The sequence below is a fragment of the Cavia porcellus genome, unplaced genomic scaffold (assembly GCF_034190915.1).
Source record: "Cavia porcellus strain 051 isolate PalLab524CR breed Dunkin Hartley unplaced genomic scaffold, mCavPor4.1 scaffold_3, whole genome shotgun sequence".
Lineage (NCBI taxonomy): Eukaryota > Metazoa > Chordata > Mammalia > Rodentia > Caviidae > Cavia > Cavia porcellus.
The window spans coordinates 85288606-85314023 of record NW_026947486.1 but is presented as its reverse complement, the minus strand read 5'-3'; the positions used below and the strand labels follow the sequence as shown (position 1 = coordinate 85314023).

The 25418-nt window shown below is 33.9% G+C and overlaps 1 protein-coding gene across 7 annotated transcripts in view; it reads left to right on the top strand.

Moving 5' to 3' along the window:
* Thoc2 (THO complex subunit 2) overlaps positions 1-25418 on the top strand; it is a 115254-nt gene that overhangs the window by 36445 nt on the left and 53391 nt on the right. For all 7 annotated transcript variants that reach the window (XM_063246361.1, XM_063246360.1, XM_063246358.1 and 4 more), the window contains exons 8-12: positions 4580-4746; positions 12260-12352; positions 14807-14962; positions 15603-15775; positions 16954-17149. In XM_063246361.1, the coding sequence (XP_063102431.1) occupies positions 4580-4746; positions 12260-12352; positions 14807-14962; positions 15603-15775; positions 16954-17149 (785 nt within the window). The remainder of the gene's footprint in view (positions 1-4579; positions 4747-12259; positions 12353-14806; positions 14963-15602; positions 15776-16953; positions 17150-25418) is intronic.

The window sequence follows — 25418 nt, the reverse complement described above, 5'->3', positions numbered from 1 at the left end:
TTTGTGTTAAAACTTCTTACTCTATGTTAGGAAAAGTGCCACTTACTGTGAAAACAGACTGAAATTTGTGTTTTCATATGTTTTTTTTAAAATTTTTGTTAGGTACAAAACTATTTCCTAGAAATAGTCTAGCATAGACTTTTAGTAGCCTGTTTCTTCCCCTTTACCGCCTTTTTTTTTTAACCTTTCTCCTTTTTCTTCTTTCATTTTTCTTTTTTCTTTTTTAGTAATGCAGATTGAATTCCAGGTCCTTGTACATACTAGGCAAACACTCTACCACTGAGGTATATCCCCAGCTTTTTACAATTTGTTTTTGAGACAAAGTCTAAATTTCGTAGATTGTCCTTGTATTTGGAATTCTTTTCCTTAACCTCTGGAGTAGCTGGGATTATAGGTATGTTTAGCCATTTTCTAAGGGTTTTTTTTTCTAGGTGCTGAATCATTTCCTTTTGTAAAAGCATGAACTTTCTCTCTTCTAAGGTCAAATTTCAGGAATATGATGTAGTCTGTAATTCTGTTTTCTTCTTTGCACTGTGTATGCTAAATATCTTTCTCTGTCATGTTGACAGCTTTATCTTGGTTTTTTTATTTTTGCATTAAGAATTTTCACTTATTCCTACAACAGCTATGCCTATTTAATTACATTTTTTGCTCGTAGTTACAGTTGCTGCAATGTATTGAACATCTATGTGTCCATCTTTGGGGAAACTCAAATTACTTTTCAGTGCATTTCTTCAAAGATGTATTATCTGAAAGGTGTGAATTCTTCTTATGGACAGAGGAAGCTTTTATTAATCTCTGTATCTCAAGAACTTAGCACTTAGTGGGTAGTTATAAATATTTGTTTAAATGGAGTGACCTCATGATCATTACAATCATTTCTTAATTTTCAACTGCTCTCCAGTATTGTTCTGTTTCTTTCTCCAAAGGCATTGTGTTTGTGAGCATATGTGCATGCCTGTATTTTCTTTAATGTAATTGATCGTAGTGGTAAGGAGCCAGGCTTATGGTCTTTGTGAAGATCACATGTCTGTTGATGCTTGGAGTGGACAAAAGCCTCTCTGAGACACTTGGACACAAGAGTCTTATATTCTATCACAGCTGTCATTGAAAAAAAATTTTTTTTGGACATTCAAGCTCATTGATTATTATTAGTATCTTACTATATGTAACATAGCTTTACTGTTACTTAAAAGTTTGTATTTGTAAAATAATTTTCTAAACCTTCAATTTGGCTATTTTTCTCTTTACAACATGGAATTGATTTAACTAATTTATAGTACCTGAGATATTTACCACTAGAAAACTTACTGTTTTTTTTTATTTTGAAAGATAAAAAGAGTGGTATCTATTTTAAATTAAAGTATAGGCCTTTTTCTCTAGGTTATGGCCTTAGATTAAACCTAGAAAGTAATGGGTAGTTAAGAATATGGATAGCTGCCAGGTATTGTGGTTCACGCCTGTAATCCCAGCACTCGGGAGGCTGAGGTAGGATGATCGTTGCGAGTTCGAGGCCAGCATGGGCTACAAAGTGAGCTCAAGGCCAGCCTGAATTGCATAGTGAGACCCTGTCTCAAAAAGACAAAAAAAAAAAAAAAAAAAAAAAAAAAAAAAAAAAAAAAAAAAAAAGAATATGGATAACTAGCCTCAGTGAAGTAATACTGTTAAAACAAATGTTATTGGTTCATATTTCATCATATTGAAATTGTAAACTGTTGTCAATGAAATGTTAACTTTGTAAGCTAATATATTATAATTATAGTCCTTATTCACAAGTTATGTGAATGTAGGTAATTATTTTCAGAATTATATTTTCTTCTAAAATCAGATTTGCCTGGAATATGATTTAGTCTGTAATTCTGTTTTCTTTTCTGCAATGTGTAGGCTAAACATCTTTCTCTGTCATGTTAACAGCTTTTACCTTGGTTTTTTATTTTTGTATTAAGAATTTCAATTTATTCCTATGACAGCTATTGCCTATTTAATTACATTTTTGTTCGTAGATACAATTGCTGAGATGTATTGGAAATCTGTGTGTCCATCTTTAAGGAAACTCAAGTTATTTTTAGTGCATTTCTGTGGTAGAATAGTTATTTTTATGTAGTGATTTTTTTATGTTAAATGTAGAAGTTACAGAGTTAGAGAATTAATAGATCTACTTCCATAATCTATTGTTTGTGTTATAGCAATTTGTATCAGTGTTTTTTGCAGCTTTATTGAGATCTAATTGACATTTGGTAAGCTGTGTATATTTGTATGCTGTATAAAGAAAGACATCACCACAAACAGGATAATACAGATTCCTGTCACTCCCCCTCTAATTCCTTCTTGTCCTTTTGTATTATCCCATCTTTCTACTCCCTTTCTTCTTCCCAGGCTACCACTGATATACTTTTTGTCACCATAGGTTAGTTTGCTCTTTCTAGAATTCTTCTTTAAATATAATCATACAGTGTGTGATCGCTTTTTGGTCTCATTTCATTCAGCATTATTAGTTTAGCATAATTGTTTTGTGATGATCCCATGTTGGTGATTGTGTTCTTTTTTATTGTGGAATAGTGTTCCTCTGCACATGTTATACTATAAGTTGTTTATTCATGTGTTGATGGATCTTTGGAATTGTTTCCTATTACAAAGAAAGCTGTTATGAATATTTGTGTACTAGTTTTTGTATCAACAGAGACATTTATTTCCCTCAGGTAAATGCCAAAGAAGGGAAAGGCTGAATCATATGATACGAAGTATAAATTTAACTTTTAAAGAAACTGCCAGTTTTACAAAGTAGTTGTACCACTTTGTATCCCCCAATTTAAGGATTCCAGTTGTTATTTTGGAGTCACTTTTATCTTCAGAGGCCTTACTTTTTGGAGATAAGAGGTAAAATATTTAGGATTATTTTTCCCCTAGAATTTTAAGAAAACAACTTTTTGGAGAATTTGTGAAAATTTGAAGCTTTTTAAAGATAAGATTACTGTTTTATTCTTTTCCTTAGTATGAGAAATGGAAAAAAATGCATTCTTAAATATTGGTTACATAAAAAGGGGAAAATACTTGTATTTGGTTTTCTAAGTTATTGCTAAGATATTATGAACCATACATAAGTTTTACGGCATTTAATATGAATAAATGTGCATTTAATGGAAGTAACTGAAGATCATTTGTAAAAACGTTAGGGTAGGAATAGTTATAAAAATTTTCTTGCTGGAGGTGGTGGTGTACACCTGTAATCTTAGGTTGCGGTAAGGGGTGGTGTGCTGAGGCAGAAAGATTGCCATAAGTTTGAAGGCAGCCTGAGTTACACAGTGAGTTATTGAGTTCAAGGCCATCCTGAGCTACATAGTGAGACCCTGGTTCAAAAAACTAAGTAAATTTTTTTTTCTTGAGAAAAAAATCTTCTAAGTTATCTATAAAAAATGTGTTTAGACCTCACATATCTCCCGAAGTTGAACATAGTTGTTCTTTTTTTCTCTAACATTAGAAGAAATCAGTGTTTATTTGTTTACCCAATAAAGTGGTTATGAAAAACACATAATTTAAAATACTACAATCTCATTTAACTTGATGCAGTTGAGAATGGAAATAAACCGAGGAACTAGCAAATTAATATCTCATTCTTGATTCTAGTATAAGATGGTGTTTTATTGAGAGGAATGGTGTATAGAATTACCTGTGTCATTTAAAGTAATTTTTCTTTTTGTTGTGTGCAAATGATTAATTTCTCATAGCATAATGTACATACGATGTGACTAAACTATAATGGTAACAGGTGGAGTGCATATAGAATTAGTGTATTAAGAATTAGAGTGGCTGGTAGGAATGTTTATCGAGTCCATGTGCAATTGGCCTTTTTAGTTTTCCCTATGAGATGTACATGGATAAATAGCCATAAATACCTAGTCAGTGTTTCTTTTCCTGCTGTGTATGGGTTTTTATTCTGTGTTATCTGTACTCTGTTGTCATTTCTCCAACTCCCTTGATATTCTCTGATCTCTTTATTACCAGTATACTGCTTGAAACTATAAGTCAGTAGGACAGTTTTATTTTATAGCTCTATTGTATATGTAAGATAAATGTAATCATTTAAAATGATTGTATAAATGATGGTCCAGTTTTATGAACCTAAACTTTTAATTTTATTTCAACATGCCAGATATTTTTGCCTAAAATATTTTTATAAAAACCCTTTAGTTGCCTAATTTGTCAAGTGTATTGTTTGATTTTCATATCTTGCTAAGAATTAATTGTGTGGATCTCTTTCACTGGACTGATGAGACAATGTGGCATAGAAGAACGTTTACTTGACTAGTATCCCAGGTTCTGGGCTCCATCTCCAGACCTGTCATTAACCCATCCTGTGATCTTGGATAAGTCACATTCTTGTCTGTAAAATGTATAGAATGTTATTTTTTGATCATATTGAAAGTAATAAATATTTCTCTCTGAAGAAGGGGAAACAAACTTTTAAGTTGTTTTTAAAATCATTTTTATTTTGCTATGTAAGTTTTCCCTGAAAGTTACTGGGTTTACTAGAAATGACATATAATCACTTTTGAATTTGTGTATATCTCATCTGTTACAGGATGCTTTAATCTGGATCCCAATAGAGTTTTGGATGTCATTTTAGAAGTGTTTGAATGCAGGCCAGAACACGATGACTTCTTTATATCTTTATTAGAATCTTACATGAGTATGTGTGAGCCGCAAACACTGTGTCATATTCTTGGGTTCAAATTCAAGTTTTACCAGGTAAAAAAAATGTATATCTGTATATACAGGTTAACATCATACTTCTATGTGTGTAATATGAGTTTTATTTAATAATCATTGGTTTCAGCTCATTCTTTTAGAGGAAATAGATCCATGAAGAGCTAATGGTATGTTAAGTACTGTACTAGTATGAATGCTGTGATATGAAAGTCTAGAGGCTTGCATAATTAAATTTTGTCTTAGGAGAGAGAGACTCAATGAAGACTTCATAGATATAACCCTTTTTAAAGCTAGTTCTTAAAGGATGAATAAGAGTTCAAGAGTTTTCTATACAAGAGTAATACATAGTGTGAGAATGAAAGTGTAGTGGTATGAATATACAATAAGGAATGGTCCATAATCTGCTATAACTGTATTGAAAAATAGGAAAAGAAAGGATAGAAAATGACTTTGGAAAGGTAGGTTCATTTTAGATTGTTATGAACCTTGAATACTGTGTTATGAGTTAGGATTTTATTATATAGACAATTGTTACTGGAATTTTTATGAATTTGAATAAATACTTGAGGTATATTTTACATCATTTTTCATTACATACTATAATTGCTCTCAAGCTAATCTATATCACTGATTGTTTGTCTTTCAATTCATCTTTTATATTACAAAATTACTACTATTATTACTTTCTAAAAGAGATTTGACTAAGGCACTTTACTGCTCAAAAGTCTTTGCTGGTAGAGTGAAGTTCAAATTTCAGCAAGTGCCAGGAAAAGCTCTTTACAGTCCAGCGCTGATCTTTTTTCCAGCCTTATCTTCAGGCTTTTTTTCTTAACCTAATAATCTAATTATATCAAATGATGACTAGCAGTTTCCTGAATTGCTATGAACCTTTTTTCACGCAGTTCCTTATACCTAGAAAACTATTCTTACTTAACACTCTCACTTCTCTTTTCTTCATCTTGTAAACTCCTATTTATTCTTTAAGATCAAGTACTACTTGCTCTGTAATGTCTTAGATGACACTTCACCTGTGTAGATTTAGTCATTTCTTATAGTTTTATAAAAATTGACACATTTCTGATACTTAATCATGTTACATTAGAATAAATTGTGGCTATTTTTTTTTTGCAAGATTGTGAGCCATTTAGGGCAGGTTCTGTTTTACTAATTTCTGTGAATTAGTTTACAGCTCTACAATAATATATGTTCAATAATTGTAAGTAAGTGCTCTGTATTTTAGGAAGAGAATTCTCTAGGTAGCATGGAAGATGTATTAAGGCCTCCATTGTCCTTTTGATGTGACTTTGCTAATTTGCTTACTTGTCTAGCAGAACCAGCTGGTTAAGAAGTACTCTTTCATTGAATGTTTATGATGTCCTTTGCTCTGTTAGGTACTGATGGTACTCTGGTGCAGAGGAATGCCTACCCCTGTTTTCTTGGAGCTGTAGTTCATGATAATCTGAGAATTCCTTTTTGGATTCTAAGTGATACAGTGCCTGTGCCTCTGCTATTCTTTATTTTTGTATTCTCCAGAATGCTCCAGAAAACAGAAGATATGGCACATCAGTGCTTAAAAGCATATAGTTTTAAAGTTCAAACAAGTCATGTGGAAGGACTTTTAGGCAAGAGTGGTATTATGCCTTTGCTAAAAAATTAGCAATAGAAGCTGTTCTTTTTTCTCCCAGCAGCATGAGAGACCACTCTTAGGCTAGGGCAGTGAATGAGAACCTTTTAGAGTTTTCAGTGATGCAGATTGCTGTGATGCATGTGCCATAGGCTTGTCACTACTGATACTGGGAAACAGATGCAAGTACTATATTTCATTAGATTTTAAGAGGTACCACGGTTGCTTTGGGTTCAAGAACATGAAGCCCACTGCTGAAATAAAAGCATATCCATAATTTAACTTGGGGCATGATAAATTAGAATACAAGTTGAGGCTTATATTTTAGGACATATCATAGTACATAATGCTCTCTGTAATACCAGGTTAATTGTGTTCATAGTTTTAGAATTAAAAATCCTTATATGAAAATATTCCATATAATGAAAACTTTAAGCTGAGTTAAATATACCTGGGGATTAAGTGTTTGCTAGTATTTGTCCTTTTTTGTAGATAATGGGGATTTTCCTTATATAAAATATAGCCAAAAATACTTGATTCACAAATAACCTGTTAATGGAAGAAATAAATCTTATATTGCTGTATGTAATCCCCATTCTCTTATGTCAATTGCCAGATGTATCTTGTCATTTTAAGAGTCTGAATCTTAAGGGCTACTAAGTGTAGAAGAAATGTCAAAGATTTTAGGTAATTTATGATCTTAGGAGGGAAAGTAAGGAAAGCTAAGAAAAACAATAGCTGTTTAGAGATGTAATCTTATGAAAAGGGCTCCTGGTGTACATGGTCAACCTGTATGTTAGTCCCTTGCCTAACTTTTTACCATTTCCTTTCCCTATCACTTCCTGAAAATGTTTATTCCTTCTTAAATGTATTTTTAATTTAGGCTTCTTTTTACCCCTTAGTGCTAATACTTCTAGGCAAAAGTAAATATTCCTACTGTGATGTTGGCAAGAGTGATTTTTATTCTAGTATCAACCCATGAGTTGATTCTTTTTTTTTTTTTTTTTTTTTTTGGTGGTGGTAGTGGGGATCGAACTCACAACTGTGCACTTGCAAGGCAGGTGCTTTTGCCACTGAGCTAAATCCCCAGGCTCTGATCAACCCATGATTAGCTGTTTTGAATGTTTTGACTTGGAAGGGTGAGGGAGAATGTAAACAATTTTAAAAGCACATTACCATTTTGAAGAGTAGGATAGGCATATTTTTATTTCTCTGATTTCTACAATAGAGAGTTAGCAAAAACATGAGGAACAACAGAAAGAATAGTAAGAAGGAAATACTAGGAAGTGTAAGGGTGCCTAAAGATAAACTCTGCTGAAATATTTTTGTCACAGGAAACGAGGAGGAAATGATGGTTTTCAACTACAGCCCCTTGAGTTTTGGATTCATAACACAGAGTAGTAATAATGGTACCATGTTATGCTCTCTCCAAATTCATTTCATTTAAGAAGTATTGTCTGGGCACCCTTAGATGCAAGGTATTGTTCTAGGCACTAGAGTTACATTTATAAACGGAAATACTTGATTTCATGATGTTTATATTCTAAGTAAATTGAAAGTGAAGTGATCCACAAAGTGGTGAAAAATAGAGTAGGATAAGGAACATCAGGAGTGCTGAGGTCATAGATTGCAAATTTAAATAGGATAGTGAGACTAGAATTCATTGAAAAGGTGAGATTTAAGCAAATGCTTGGAGTATATGTTGTACATATACCTGGGAAAGAGCCTCCAGACAGTCAATGCAGCAGCCCAAAGATATGAACATGCCTGATGTGTTAAAGAACCCATGGGAGGCCAGCATGGCTGGATCAGCGTGATTGAGTGGGAGGCAGTAGGATGAAGTCAGAGGTAAGAGGCACTAGGGGACAGAGAATCAGTGCAAAGTCTTAGTGTGGATATTATGTGAGGGTTTTGAATAGGGGAGTGATATAAGTTAGATTTTTCATTTTCTTTGTTTTATTATCAGTATTTTCAAGTATAAAGAGAAGAATAACTAATGTATGACTATAACTTTATCACCTGGAATTAAGTTTACTAATATTTTGCCATGCTTTTTTGAAATATGTATTTATTTATATTAGTTATCATGAAAGTTTCTTCTAGAATATTGTACTTTGCACTCTTTAAGGACATTTTAATCAGAGGGCTAATTTCATACCTAATGAAATCACTGTCATATAATAAAGTGAAACTATATTCAGATTTCCTAAGATGTCCCCAAAGTGTATTCACAACTAGTTTGTTGAAATGATGAACCAAAGACCATATGCTGCATTTGATGGTCAAGATTTTTCAGTCTCTTTTTATTTAGAATGCCTCCTGTTAGTTGCATTGAATTGCTGATAAGATCATTCCTCAGAAGATTCACTTTGGATTTGTATGGTTGCTTTTTCATGGCTGATTTAATTTGCTCTTTGTCTCTATATTTCTTACATATGTGCAGTCAGGTGTAATGGCTTGATTATACTCAGTAAAATATTTAACAGCAAAAAACTTTAGAGGTTATGATACAGGTTTCATGTACTTTAATATCTGATGTCCGTCTTTAAATGGATCAGTAGCAGTCTGAGCCTTGTGTTACACCCCCCACCCTACCACTAAGTTACATGCAGGTTGATACTTTGACACTAAAGTGAATATTCAGTTTCTCATCAGCCTTATTTTAAATGGTTTAGGATCCATGGGTAATCTTTGGTTGAGCCAGTGTTTTGCCCGAAGAGCTCTATATTCTTGGTTTACTAACTTTATCATGCCCTTCACATCCATTAGTTGTCATTCTTAAATAAAGAAGAGTTGCTTATTATCAACTCAGGCCATTTGGTTTCCTTGAAATGCAGTTTTTACTGGAAAGTCAAGAAAATTGCTGTAATATTTTATCATTAGTAACTTATTGAGGAAAGAGCTTCTTTAGTAGCAATCTTCAAGAGTATAAGGGTGGGGGAGGGAGAGAGAGGCAAAAAGAAAAAGTGTGAACATACTTGAGTATGTTTGTGTTGATTAAAGTTTTACAAGGATCCACCAGATTGTGATAGCAGTGAATGTTGGTCAGATTCTGAATATATTTTGAAGGTGAGATTGCTGATGGATTGGATGTAGAGTATTAGAAACTAGAGTTAAGGACTACACATTTCAGATTTTTTTTTATCAAGAAGCCAAAAAGATGGGAGTTGTCATCAGGTGAGATAAGGGAAATTTCAAATGGAATGGATATGGAGTGTTGGAGGTAGTAACAGATCAGTTGTGTATGTGTTAAGTTTGAGAAATCTGTTAGATTTCCAGGTATAAGTAATTGGTATATGGGTCTGGTAAACAACAGGAACTGAATAAATAGTTAGGTGTTTAAATCTAGCATTCAGGAGCAATCATAGGGCTAGAAATGAAAATAGATATATTGAAAGATTAGATGCTGTTCAAAGTTACAATACTTGATGAAATCACCCCAAGTTGAATATAGAAAGATAGAAGAGAATCAAAGACTGAACTCTAGAGCATGTCAATTTTAAGGGCTTTAGAAGAAGAGAAGGGACCAGCAAGAAAGTAGAAAAGGAGTGGTGTGCAAGTTAAGAGGAAAATAGAGTTTATGGCATTTTGGAAGCTAAATGGAAGAAGAAATAATCAACTCTGTCAAATGCTTCTAGTAGGGGATTTAAGGACTGAGCATTGGCTATTGGATTAATCATCAAAGACATAAAAACTGGTTATTTTGATGGAGTTGGGTTGTGTTAAGGGAGAATGGGAAGAATGGAATGAGAGACAACTGACAACTCTTTTAAGGAGATACTACCAAGCGGTGCAGACAGTGGAGTGGTAGGTGGCAGGGGAAGTGTACTAAAGTGAAATAATTTTTTTGTAAAGATGAGAAAGAGAATACTCCTGTATGCTGATTGGAATGATCAAGTAGAAAGGAATATGTGTGGTAAAAAAGAATAGGGAGAATTATTTGGATTATATTATTAAATAGAGAAGGAAGGTTAGTGTGTAAGTAGGTAGGTTGACTTTAAATAGCATCAGAGTTCACTTTTCATAGTAGTTGAGAAGGTAGCATATATAGCTATAGTTGTTGATAGGTACAATTGTGGGATTTTTTTTCTTTTTTCTTTTTTTATTGGTACCGGGGATTGAACTCATGACCACCTGCTTGCAAGGCAGATGCTTATGCCGCTGAGCTAAATCCCCAGCCCCCAATTGTGGGGTTTTTGTAGAAGCCCAATTGATCCAATTTTCTTACTGAAATAGAAAACAGGAAGTCGTTGAGTGCATGGATGAGACAAATAGAGTATAATTGGCCAACAGCATTCAGGGTCTATGTGAGCGTGGATATATTGGTATCATGGAGGGGGTTATAGATATTGGTGATACTAAGATTTAGGATATGAGTTGAGTGGCTAGGATAGGGTAAAGGAAAAGATACTGGGAAGAGAGGAAAGAGTTTAAGGCCAGCTTGGTAGAAGCAGTATATACACATGTATATAAAAATCTCTGAAGTTGAGAAAATTAAGAAAAGAGTTAGCTGAGCCTGGAGGCAGCATGTACCTATAGTTCCAGCTACTCTGGAAGCTGAGGTGAGAGGATCACTACTTAAGCCTAGGAATTGCAGATTAATCTGGGTAATACACAAAAACAAAAACCCTAACCTAAAACCCAAGTAGAGCCTGCAAGAAGAGTGATAGTGAATCAAGAGTGAAGGGTGCCAAGGTCTGTTCAAGCACAAGGTGAATGGGATCTTTGGAAGAGGAGTCTCGATATATAGGGAGATTTGTTGAGGATGGATTAGAAATTCCAGAGAATTCTATGAAAGCGTTTCAAGGCTATGGAAGAGTGAGTTAAAACAGAGAACAGGGATTGTGGAGAATATCATGATCCAAGTGTGAGAGTTGATGTTTGACTTGGGAGTCTGGAGCTCATTTAAATAAGGATAAAAGAAATAATGGAATCTTAGTATATTTCATTTGGGTGGTGGAGGAGAGGTGGTCAGTATTAAGTTAGCCATGTTTTTGTGAGTTTGCTCTGAAACTCTGACCAACATTTGTTTTCATTAAAAACTATTGTGATTCTTACCATTTATAAGCAGACATTTAAAACCAAGGAATTATTGTTAAATTGAAGATATATCTGTATTAAATGACATAGTCTTTAAATAATACGTGAAGTTTGATTAGCTCCATATTTTATGTTCCAAATACCCATCACAGTTGTGATGGGTGAATTAACCACAAAGGTTTATTGTCCATGTGCAGTAAAATAAAAGCTTGGTGTGTTGTCAGTATTTGTTCAATTTTATTCGAACATTTGACTTGGTATTGCCAGTTTTTTATTTTCTATTCATCTGATCCCAGAAGTTTAAAAATTTTCAAAAACTGTTATTCAAAAGATCCTTGTGTTTTAGTGTGTGATCCTCATGGCTAACCTGGAATTGACTTTGATTTCCATGGCTGTAGTATATATGGACGCTTGTTTTGAAGGAGAAGTTAGAAGACAAACATATAATGCTTAATATAGAATCCAAGAAGTAAAAGTATAAGGAGAAAGTAGAAAGCAAACAAATAGTTATATGTGTACACATTTGCCAGTCTTGTCTGTCTGCGCATCCATTGAGAGAAATACTAGAAAAAGCAAGTTAAGAAAACATATAAACACAGATGCAGGCAGTTGTTATACAGTTTAAGTTTTTACTTATTCTGTTCAATTGTCAAATGTTATTCAAATGTATAATGTAAAAGCCTATTTTTAAAACTTTCTCATGTTTGTCAGAAGATACTCCAATGTGAAGAATGATGCTGATACAGTAATTTTTGCCCTAAATTCAGGTCTTTTATGTGACAATGAAGTATATTCTTGAAGTATATTCTTCATTATAAGTAGATAAAAGATACAATTTTAATCGTTTCACTTTATACACTAAGTTGAAACTTTTCTTTTGTTTTAAAGGAACCAAATGGCGAGACTCCATCATCTTTATACAGAGTTGCAGCAGTACTTCTGCAATTTAATCTTATTGATTTAGATGATCTTTATGTACATGTAAGTCAAGTGCACTGCTTGTAATACTTGCTTATCTAGCCCAGGGATGGGGTAGAGGAGTAGGCAGTCATGTAGCACTGCAAGGTTGGTTTTAGCTCTCAAAAGTCTTATTTTTTAAAGCCCTAATACATTAATACTTTGTTTACTTGATAAAATGAATGCGTTTAATTCATTTCTTAGACACTTGTGGAAATCAAATACCTTTTGGTCACCTTTACTGAAGTTAAGATTAGATACAAAGTTCAAATTCTTTCAGTCATTATCAAGGCATGTCTAATGGGAAGAAAAGCCAAGTTTTAATATAGTTTTCTGTTTCTGTATCATGTGAATAACAGGAAATATGGGATTATCCAGCACTTCTTCCTTTTCTCTATAGTGTTAATCTTAGATCCATTGCAAGATGAATGATTAGCTTTGTTAGCATATTTATGTTTTTGGTGTATCTAAAAAGTACTTGTGTTTTTATTGTGTAGCAAATGACTACTATTGTGCCTTTATTGCTAGATTGGGGATTTAGAAGAGTTGTGATTATGATAAATAACCTATAGGTTATAACGATAGTTTAGCTGTCAGTTTGAAAAAGCTAAATTTTCAGTGTATAAATTACATTAGATTTGAATTAGAATACGTGTTGTCTTAAGCGTGTCTAAAGCTGACATTATCTTGTCTGTTTTTGAAATCACTTTATAACTTCCTTGCCCATTTTTATACAGAATTGAATAAAACTTGGTTTCTATCATTAAAGCAGTTGTATTCTAAGAAGGAGAAAAATAGTATTGTAAAGTATGCTATTGGGGGTATTCACAAAGTGATGTCAGAGCTCAGAGTAGATAGTGATCATATATTTTGGATTTTGGAATACGTTTCCAAATAGTGATGTTGAATTGAAATCTTGATAGGTGACTAGGAGTTGTCCAGGTTTAAATGCTTGAAAGCTTTGGAGTTAAAATTAAGTTAATATAAAGGCAAGGAGTTTAAAGAGACTTCATCATCCTATTATGTAACTATCAGGAATCTCAAGTTGGACCCTATGTGGTATGTAGGGGAAATGAAGATGGAGAAGTAGGTTGAAACTAAATTATTAGTAGGACTTTGAGTGCACATAGTCTGTTTTATTTCCTCTTGGGCAGAGACAGCCATTTAGCGTTTAAAGAAGAGAAGTAATACACAAACTGAGAATATAGAAAATCAATCAGAAAAGGGAGAATTTAAAGATGTAGGCAATCTGGCATAACAAATGAAAGATTTAAAATGGTGATAAATTTAATAATGATTATGTCTGAGTATAACAGTAAATGCAAGCAAACCATATGTTCCTATTAAGAAGACAAAGATTGTCAGGTGGGATAAAAAATTTGGCTTATTGTTTATGTTAGATACATATAAAATCGAAGGATATATTTTTGCTTCATATACACCCAATAATATACTGTTTTCAAAATACACAAAAGTACAAATTGAGATAACTGTAAGAAGAATCATTCAGTTTGTGCATTAGAGGAAATTGCAATGGTCCAGGTAACAAAGATGAGGACTAATGCAAGGCATACAAGTAAAGCTGGAAAAATGTGTTTGCCATGCAGACTGAAAAAAAAAATCTTTTTTACCTCCTTGCACCAGTCCATAGTGACTTTCTCCCTCCTTTTTTCTTGACTAATGAATGAAGCCTACAGTATTTAACATTTTTACCTTTTCTTTTATTATTTATTGATTGTTTACTTGGTGTTTGTTTTAGCTACTGAAATAAACATTTCTAGGGAGTAGAACTACTGTTTTTGTAGCTCTATGGTGCTTAGAAACTAAGTAGTTTGTTGATTGTCTTTTTTCTTTATACCATGGTTATTATATGAAATACTTATATTAACCATGATAAAATGTGGCTGTTCTTGAGTCTTTGTCGTTAGAAGGTTGACTATAAATGTTTACTTTCTCTTTTACAATAAAATAGAAACTTGTCTGAGACTTAAATAGATACTTAGAAAATAAAAGAAGATGTCAAACTTGACATTTTTAGAGTTCAAATCTATTCCTTGTTATAATTCAGTAACCCACCCTTCCCAGATTTGATCCATATACAGTAATTTATTTAATTAGGAGATTGGCCTTGAAAGCGGGAAATATGTGGTATTTTTAATGGAATAGATATAGGTATTTTGGGGGGCAGACTAACAAGTTTAGTGGTAACATCACTCTTGTGTTCAGTTAGGACCTATAATAGAGAGAAGACATGAAACTTTGAAATGCTACAGAATTTTAGGATGTATACAAAATTAGGTAATACCTAACCCTGTCAAATTACAATAACTGAGTGAGAGTTTAGAAGGGAAATCCTAGTCATGAATAGGCTAGACTTCTTATTTATAGTTTTATCAAATGAGAATAGTGCTGTTTGCTTTTTATATAAGTATATAGTTGGCACTAACTGTTTCTTGAAATTTAATGAACTTTTTAAAGCTTCTTCCAGCTGATAATTGCATTATGGATGAACACAAACGAGAAATTGTGGAAGCTAAGCAAATTGTTAGAAAACTTACAATGGTTGTATTATCGTCAGAAAAACTCGATGAACGAGAGAAAGAAAAGGAAAAAGAAGAGGAGAAGGTAGAGAAGGTATAGAATTTATTCTAGTAAATTTAACATTGTTTTCTTTATTTAGAAATTTATTAGAAATTACTAGATTTCTAATAATTTCTAATAAATAGCTCATAATAAATTATATAAATTTAACTTCTGATAGTTTGTCAGCGTATGAGAGCATAATTTCTTAAATTTGAATGAGTAAGTACCTGATTTAGGGAATGCTCATTTTGCAGATGTGATTTCATTTTTAATCTGAACGGCACCCTCCCAAAAGAGGCTACTATATTTTTAAATATAAATTTTAAAATATATTCTATGTAAAATCAAAGTGTATTAATTGTATTTTTGCCCTATATCTGAATGTCCCTTAACTCCTAAAGGAATTCTCAAAGATAAATTAATTCTAATTCCCTGTGGCACCATATAGTATTAACTAGTGTTTAATCCCAAGTTTATTAAACTGTAGTGCATATGCCTACTAAATGAAAAAGCAGATCGTATTTTCATTTTACATTAAATATTCAGGAAAATGCTGTTTCTCAGGAGTGGCAGATATTTTTGATACGTTTTGGCACAGAATTTTTGTGTTTAGCTCAATTTTTAAAGAGAAGTTTTGAGATTTCTTGATGTCTGTATCATAAGTATCTTTGTTGTGCCTGTTCATTTTTAGCCACCTGATAACCAAAAACTTGGTTTGTTGGAAGCCTTGTTAAAGATCGGTGATTGGCAGCATGCACAAAACATTATGGATCAGATGCCTCCATACTATGCAGCTTCACATAAACTAATAGCCCTTGCTATTTGCAAGCTGATTCACATAACTATTGAGCCTCTCTACCGAAGGTATGTTGCTGTGTACTAACACTGAGGTAGAACTAGTTTAGGACTACCTTAAAAAATCTGCATATTTATCTTTTCTCTTCAAACCACACATGTGTTATGTATTCTCAAAAGATAAGAACTGTTCACAGTTCGTTGAATATGTATTAGTGACTTCTTTCCTGATGTCTAGTGAATTATGAAAAATTAGATTTACCCCATTAAGAGTGAAAAATTTTTTTCCTCTGCTTTTGAGTTTTCCTCCTTTTTGGGTGGAAATAGACAATTCCTGAGGTTTTTACTTAGTGTGGTGTTTCTCTATCATGGGTTGAGCGACTCTGAGGGAGGACATTAACACTGTGTGCCTTATGTCTCCTGGCATATAGTCTGCTGTTCAGGAAATTACTAGTGAAGCCTCTCTTATCGTCCCTAGTTACTGTGTCAACCAGTCTTGTAGCCCTGAGCCTATTTGCAAGGTGTTGAGGAGCAAATATTGGCAGCAGCTCTGACTTAAGCTGCACAGATAAGAGACTGATTCAAAGCTCCAGGCTAGTGACTTGTGCATAGCTACTGGCTGCTGCCTTCAGTGCCACCTGGGCTGTGGACCATGAAGGCTTCTAAGAGAGTGACCCCAGTGATTCCATAGTGGAACACTTGCTCAGCAGGTGAGAACTCTGGGCATGCTACTTTCTTTAGTATGGTACCTTCTTTCATTATGCTGCTCACCTTCCTTACTATCATTTCACTTGTATCAGTCTCACTTGTATCACTCTGACTGAGAAGTGTTTTATTGACTTGAATCAGTGATATTATATCCATATTTTTCTGTTTCATCTTCAGGTGTATCTGAAGTCCCCTTGTTCTCTACTGCTGTATCCCTATTCTTGATACTGACCAAGTTTAACTCAAATTCATATGATAATATGTTAAATATGACTTGAAATCTACACTTCTCTGGTATCCTTTTGTTAGAATCTATTAATTTGAAACATTTTCCTCTGAGCTCTGATTTTACTCCTAATGAATATTTTTCTTTTTATACCAGCTAAGAACTATTTAGTATAATAAAGTTAAGTACAGTTGAAATACAGAAAACAAATGTGAACAAGAAAAGATTCACTTACTCATTAAGATGATTGTGTTGATTTTAAATGGTATATATTATATATATATTCATATTTATAATTTTTTTCTTTTTATAGAGTTGGCGTTCCTAAAGGTGCTAAAGGCTCACCTGTTAGCGCTTTGCAAAACAAAAGAGCACCAAAGCAAGCAGAGAGCTTTGAAGATTTGAGGAGAGATGTATTCAATATGTTCTGTTACCTCGGTCCTCACCTTTCTCATGATCCTATTTTATTTGCAAAAGTGGTGCGCATAGGCAAGTCATTTATGAAGGAGGTTAGTAAAATTTTTCTCTCTTGTAGAAAACTAAATTTGGAAATGAAAATTTCTGAGTATACCTGTATTTATCAGGATTTCTAGAAATAAGAAAAGTTGAGTAAGGTTTGTGTAAAGCTTATTATGTACTAAGCATGTATGTATCTTATGATTATATCATATATGTATTCTAAATCCTAAACACACAAATAAATACATAAATCATAAACTACAATACAGATCAGGGACCTTTCCCAGGCTGAGTACCCAGTTGTCCACCCATACCAAGACATACAGTAGCACCAGGAAGCTGGAGTTTCCCTTTGTACTCCCTTCAAGGCATAACTCCAGGCATTTTATACTTGTTTTACTTTTTTAAAGTTAGCTTTGAGGTATAATTTATGTGTGGTAAAGTTCTCCAATCTTAATTGTTTAATTTGATGAGTTTTAGCAGATATATACAGTTGTATATCTACTACCACAATCGCAACAAATAATCAGTGGAATATTTTCATTACCCATAAAGTTGCTCTTGCCACCTTGCAGTCAGTTTTCTCATTCCCTTGTTCTGATAGGCTTTGTGTCACTGTGGTATTACTTTTTCTATAGCTTTATGTAAATGGAATTATATATACCCTTTTCTGTCCTAATGTTTTTGAGATCCATGTGAGTTACGACATATGTCAGTAGTTCTTTTGCTGAGTAATATTTCATTATATAGAAGTACTAGTGTTTGTTTATTCCTCAGTTGTGGAATTTAGGTTGTTTTAAATTGGGATTTATAACTAAAACTGCTTTGAATGTGTTGTGCATGTTTTTTGGGAGGCATATATTTTTATGTCCCCAATAGTGAGATTGTTGGGTCATATAAGTAAGTGTATCTTTAACTTAATGTAAAATTGTCAAACTGTTCCAAAGTGTTTATACCGTTTCGTATCCTTAGGAGCAATTGTATGAGATTTCCAATTGCTCCATACCCTTACCACACTTAGTATTTTCACTGTCTTACCTCATTCCATTGAGTAGATATGTTGTTCTAGTAAGTATGTTGTGTTCTCTCTTTGTGCTTTTTTTGTCTTTGATAACTAGTCATAGTGATCATCTTTTCATGTGCTTATTTGCCATTTGTAATTATCTTTAGCAAAAGTATTGTTCATGCCTCTTGCCTATTTGCAGATTGGGTTGTCTTTTCATTATTGAGTTGTATATGTTTTCTATATATTGTTAAGTATAAGGCCTGTATCATACTTGATTTTGAAATTATTTTTCTTAGTTGGATTTGTCTTTTCTTTTTAACTGCCTTGTGATAAAGGAAAGGATGTTTTCTGATTAATTCCAATTTAATGATATTTTTATTTTTTTGTACAGAGAAATCTTCTTTTTTAATTGGTACCGGGGATCAAACTCATGACCACACACTTGCAAGGCAGGTGCTTATGCCGCTGAGCTAAATCCCCAGCCCTGAGAGAAATCTTTGCCCAATCTAATACCTTATATCTGAAAAGGATGTATAATTTTGTGCTGGGTCTGGTGGTCTACCTGCATCCCCAGTGGCTTGGGCACCTGTCAGGGGGATTGGAAATTTGAGGCTAGTTGGGGCAACTAGTGAGACCCTGTCTCAAATCGGGGGGAAAAACCACTTACCTCAGTGCAAAGGCCCTAGGTTCAATCCCCTGTACTACTACAAATTTATATATTGTTTGTTAGTTGCATTTGACTTTAATTTTACACAATAACTTAAGAAAAATGAACAGTTTTTGTATTTGAATCCATTGATACCTGGAATATTTGACTTAGTTTTTACTACTTACCTTGTAGATTGTTCTTAATGCTCACAAATTTGCATTTTAGAAAGGTACTTTAAAAGATATCTGTGAAGTAAATGTTACTATACATATCATTTACTATTTAGCACATTTATGCAGTTCTGAAATGATAGTGTTTCACCATCTTGATCATTATAAAGGTTTAGAAAAAGATGAATCATGTTAAAAGTACCAGCTTCAAGAACAAAAGGGGCAGGCCTGGTATATAGTTTGATTCCTGGGACCACAAAAAAAAAAGAAGAAAAGGGCAATCTGTCTTTTTCAGAGCATCACATTAAATTTATTTGTTCCATTACTAGTGATACTAACTTTAATTACTTGTCTAAAGTCTTAGCATCAGGTTTTTCCACTATATGGTTATAATTTTTTTCTTTGTTTTATGTAATACGTATTTTATGAGGAGTTACTTTGAGACTGTAAACAGCCTTTTTTTTTAAAATCATATTTTCATGTAAGTTATGCAGTTCTTTTTAGTTGAAAATATTAAAATGTTCAGATCTCTTGTTTTGCAGTTTTTTGGCTATAGGTATCATAAATTTTTAAACAAGAGACCAAACATCTAAATTATGGAAATCCTGTACAAATACACATATATACATATACACTTTTGCCAAGATACACAGTTGCTAGAGCTGCCACATTTCCCCTTACTGCTTTTCCAATGCAGTCCTCCTCTTTTTTTTTCTGTCCTACTTATACCTGGTTCTTACACCATCTCCATTCCATTCTTGTAGTAGAGGTAGAAGATGAGAAAAATATTGTCAGAGCCAGCATGTCAAGCAGAAATGTGTCTTTTGCTATTACTAGTGTTGTTGTAGGAAAAATGAATCTTTTCAGTAATCTAAGTCAGGAATTTTTTTTGGCCTTTTTGAGACAAAGTCTTGCCGCGCAGTTCAGGCTGGCCTTCAACTCAACTTAGTAGCCCAGGCTCGCTTCACACTCACAGCAATCCTCCTGTCTCAGCCTCCCTAGTGCTGGGATTGTAGGCATGCACTATACCTGGCTTTTGATTCATTTTTGCCCATAGAAATATTTTACTATGACCAATTCTTTGGTCTGTGTTTATGAGTTTAGAAGACTTGTTGGCCTAGTTTGGAATTCAACCAGAATTTATAAAGTTCCTTTAAAAGGTGACTAAAACCTTAGTTCCAGATAATGTATTTGTAATTAAACTGCCTTGGTGGTGGAGGCAGTATTTTTATTTTTATTAATTTATTATTTTTGAGGCAGATTCTCACGGAGACACGAAGTTGCACAGGCTTGACCTGAACTTGGAATTTTTATACCTCAGCTTCCCAGAATGCTGGAATTACAGACATGAACCACTGTAACCCCAGCTTCAGTTAAACTTCTTTGATAAGTGTCACTCAAGTTTAGAGCCACTTACACATGTTTTTTAAAAGTAGCTTATATGTTTGTATCAGCTATTGCTTAACAGAATAGTTTCCTATTGTGTGGTTATTTGAAGTCAGTTACTTGATTGTGTGTATCTGTATTACATTTGAAGTATGTAGTATAGGACTTTATTGGTACAGTGATACTCAAACTTTAGCATATAACAAAATTACCTGCAGGGTCTGTTAGAATGCAGATGATCAGTCTTACCTTCAGTATTTCTGATCCAGTAGATCTGGGTAGAATCTGAAAATTGGTGTTTCTTACAAGTTCCCTGATGATGTTGATGCTGCTGGTCATAAGACTAAATTGTTCTAGTATAGCAACCAGTATAGCAACCAGTATGTTTTCGTACTTCCCCCTTATAATGGGGTGGTTGTGAGTCTATATAATTGTTACATATGAAAGAACTTATTTTGCTATCATTAAAATTTCCTTTCTTCATAGAGCACAGCTTTGATGTGCTCAGCTGACATAAATGTTTTTGGTCACACCTACGCACTTTATTTCTAAAATTATTTTGCTAGTATATGTTTGCATTGCACATTCATCATGGGGAATTGGTACATATACATATGGCATATTAATCCTTTTTACATTCCTTTCTGTCCTCCTCCTTTCCTTCCATCCCTATATCCCCTTTTCTTCCCCCAAAAGTATTTTTCTGTTTCCTATCATCTTTTATTTTGCTCCTTAAATTATTTTTCAGTTCACATGTAAGAGAAACCACGTGGTATTTAACTTCTGTGACTGATTTATTGCATTTCACACCATTGTCTCAAGATGGATTCGTTTTCCTACAAATGACTCAAATTTATACACCTCGTTTTCTTTATTCTTGCATCTATTGGTGGATGTGTAGGTCATTTCCAAGATAAAGCTATTGTGGGAGCACCTGTACACTTTAATTTTTTTTATTTTAGAGCCATTTTAGGTTCTTAGCAACATTGAGAGAAAAGTACAGAGATTTCCCTTATCTCATTCTACCCTCAAACATAGATGGGCTCCTTAATAAATCAGTGTCCCTCATTAGAATGGTATATTTGTTACAAGTGGTGAAGCTACGCTGATACAACACATTGTTGTCACTCAAAGTCTATAGTTTACATTAGGACTTACTTTGTTGTACATTTTAGTAGTTTAAACAAATGTGTAATTACATTTATCCACAATTATAGTATCACAAGGAACATTTCCACTGTCCTAAAAATCCTTTGTGCTCTGCCTATTTATCCCTCTCGCCTGACACCTGGCAACTACTTGATTTTTGTACTGTTCATAGTTTTTGCATTTTTTGGAATGTAATATAATATCAGCCTTCCTCCTCCTCCTTCCTTTCTTCTTTCTTCTTTTTTTTTTTTGTGGTATGGAGTATTGAACTCCAGGACTTGTTCATGCTAGGCAAGTTCTCTACCACTGAACTATAACCCCACCCTGTCAGCCTTCTATTTATGGATTCTGCATTTACAAATTCAGCTAACATAGGACATACTTTAAAAAATATATCCGTACCAAACGTGCATAGAATTTTTGGATAATTATTCCCTAAAAAATGCAATACAACAATTATTTGTACTTTGTTAGGTAATGTAAGTGAGACATGATTTGAAGTGTACAGGAGGATGTGCTTAGGTTATATGTAAATACTGTGCCATTGTACAGTTAAGGGACTGGGGCATCTATGGATTTTAGTATCTTAGAAGCAGTACTCCTCAGATACCAAGGAATAATTGTATTTGGAATCTGTCTTAGTTAGTTTCTTCGTCACTGGGGTTAAATATATGATATGAGGAGAGGTTTATTTTGGCTCACAGTTTTTAGAGTTTGTAATTGGCTGGGTCCAATGTGGTAAGTAGAAGGACATATTGGAGGAAAAGCTGCTTTGTGTCATGGTAGCCTGGAAGCTGACAGTAAAGGAAAAAGGCTGGGAGCAAGATACATTATTAGGTTAAACCAGACTGACCACTGTTTCCCACCTGACCTTGTCTCTTTTTTTTTTTTTTTTTTTTTTTTTTTTTTTGTCTTTTTCGTTTTTACCGGTACTGGGGATCGAACTCACGACTGCCTGCTTGCAAGGCAGGCGCTTATGCCGCTGAGCTAAATCCCCAGCCCCTCTGACCTTGTCTCTTAACATCACACATAACTATAGAGTTTTATGATTGATTCAGTCACTTGTCAGAAGCCCAACTGTGAGCACATGAGGCTTCGGGGGAGGCATTAGATATATAACATAACAGAATCTTTCAGTAACCTTTTCAAATTGGCATTTTTCATTTGATAAGATAATGTGCATTTATGTTTTCTCCACATCTTTTCATGACTTGGTAGCGCATTTCTGTTTTTTCCCCATTCCTTCCCCCCACCAAACCCTCCTCCCCTCCCCATCATTTCTGAATAGCTGAATAATATTCTAGGATATTAAAGGATATTTAGGTTGTTTTCAAGTTTTATCAGTCATAAAGCTGAATTTGTGTGTAGGTTTTTGAGTAGAGATAAGTTTTTGTTGGTGTACATTTTCTGTGTTTTCAGTGGTGCACTTAGACTATTGATGTTAAAAGCAATTAGTGATATGTTTGGATTAGTGTCTACCAAACTTATTACTGTTTTCTATTATTTGTCTTTTTTCTCTTGTATTTAATTATCATACTTTTTCTGCTTTTGGTTGCAATAGAACATTTTACATGACTCCATTTGTTCTTTACATGTTAATTCAATTTATTTTTATTGTTTTTTCACTTTTTTAGTGGTTGTCCTATAGTTGCAGTTCACATTTATAAGTAATCTAAATGCAGTCTATGCTGCCTCATGGGTAGTTGGAGGACCTTACAGCAATAGAATAACCCTCATTCTTTCTTCCTGACTCTTGTCATTGGGGTCATTCATTTTGTTCATCGAGTACACAAACATATAAGCATACATATTGAAATACATTGTTGCTGAGAACTTAGCTGTTAGCCCAGTTAATGGTAAGAAAAATAAGGATTTTATTTTATCTTTACATAGTCCTTGTTTTTCTTTGAGGTAGGGTTTTGGTATACAGTTCAACCTGGTCTTGAACTCACTTTGTAGTTAAGGCTGGTCTCAAACTCAGCAATCCTCCTGCCTGGAATTACAGACTGGGTCACGGCTAGCCTACATAATCCTTTTTTAATATCTTCCTTTCTTTGTATAGATCTAAGTATTGACTTGTATCATTTTTCTTCTTTCTGAAGAACTTCATTTCTTACAAGGCAAATCTAACAAATTCCAACAACTTTGTCCACAGAAGTCTTTTTTCTGTTTCATTTTGACAGATAATTGTGAATCCAGAATTCTAGGTACTTTTGTTTTCTTTCGGCACTTTCAAATATTATATCCCTTTTTTTCTTGCTTGTATGGTATGTAAAGAGTCTGATGTAGTTCTGTCTTTGCCTTTTTATAGGTGAGATGATTTTTCTCCTTTAGGCTTCATTCATGATTTTTTTTCATCCATCCTGTTTGGTTTTCTGTGAATTTCCTGGGTAAGTGGTATAGTGTCTGATGTTTATTTGGAGAAAATTCACAGTCATTAATTGCTTTAAATATTGCTTCTGTTCCTATTTTTCTTCTGGCACAGTGTTCTCATTTATGCTTATGTGATACCTTTTGTAGTTGTTCCAAAGTTCTTGGATATTCCAATCTGATTTTGTAGTCATTTTTTCTCATTGATTTTTAATTGTGAAGGCTTCTACTGAGATACTGTCAAACTCAGAAATCTAGCTGTGTCCATTCTACTAATAAACACTTCAAAGGTATTCATTCCATCTCAGTGTTTTTAATCTATAGCATTTATTTTGGTTCTTTCCTAGGATTTCCATCTCTGTGTACATTGCCCATTTGATTTTGCATGCCATTTAGTTTATCTATTAGAACCCTTAGCATATTAATCATAGTTGTTTTAAAATCCTAGCCATATAATTCCAACATTAGTGCCTTATGTGAGTCTGATTCTGATATTTCAAACCATTCATAGTGTATCTTTTCAGACTATGGTGTTTTTGTTTTTTGGCCTTTTAGTATGCCTTGAATGTTTTCTAGGTAGTTGGACATAAGTACTAGGTAAAAAGAACTATTATAAATGAGCCTTTAGTGATATGGGTGTAAGGGAAGCATTTTATTGTTCTGTAATTGGGTCTTAGTTTTTGACCTCCTCCATCAATGTCACCTGTGTTTCTCAGTCTCTTCCCCTTGATTCTCCTCCTATTGCCATCCTGATGAGGACACAGTACTGATACATTTTAAAATAATTCAGTTTTCTATTCTTCTGCTAAAAAAAACCACTGAATCAGAAATTGGAAGACAACAACAACATTTATAAAAGATGATGCTTGTAATCCACAGACAAGCCCCCAAACTCGAGTTCAAAATATGGGGCAAAAACATATTTTAAAAAGCAGCACTGATTTATTTTATCTTGGGCCCAGTGACAAAGTGCAGTTGGAGTTTGCAAAAGCTGTGTATTGCTCCTCTGTACTTGCAGCCTTTATGTACATATCACAGTTTACAAAATAACGGTTATGAGCGTGGATCAGGAAATCTGCTAATAAGGAAGACCTTTGTTTTCCTTAGCAGAGAACAGAGAAGTCTAGCAGTAATTAACAATCTTTTGTCAGCTTATTTTAGCACCATATCTGTTATTTGTAGAGGGCAACAATGGTTAACATATCAATTAGGTCACCCAGAGGGGAGGAAAAACGCATACAGAACAGTAGGCAATGTTACAGGTACTTTGGCATAACACAAACATGACGAGCAATAACAAAGCTCTTTTTGCTAGTGTAGAGCATTCCCCACTGATTTCAGTCAGTGAACCAAATCATTGGCTCATGGGGTTTTTAGACATAGGTATCTGTTTATAACCTTGTGTCTTTAAAATCATAAGCTTTTATAGTTTGCTCATCTGTCAAGTCTGGTCCCCAGTATAGTCGTGGAGGGACAAGGAGGGGCATCATCGGCAGCAGAGTAGCAGGGTTTGAAGCTGCTGTCCCCTTGAAACTGATGGTAGTCAGATCTAGAAGTAGTGCCTGATAATGCATGACTTGGGAGTTGGG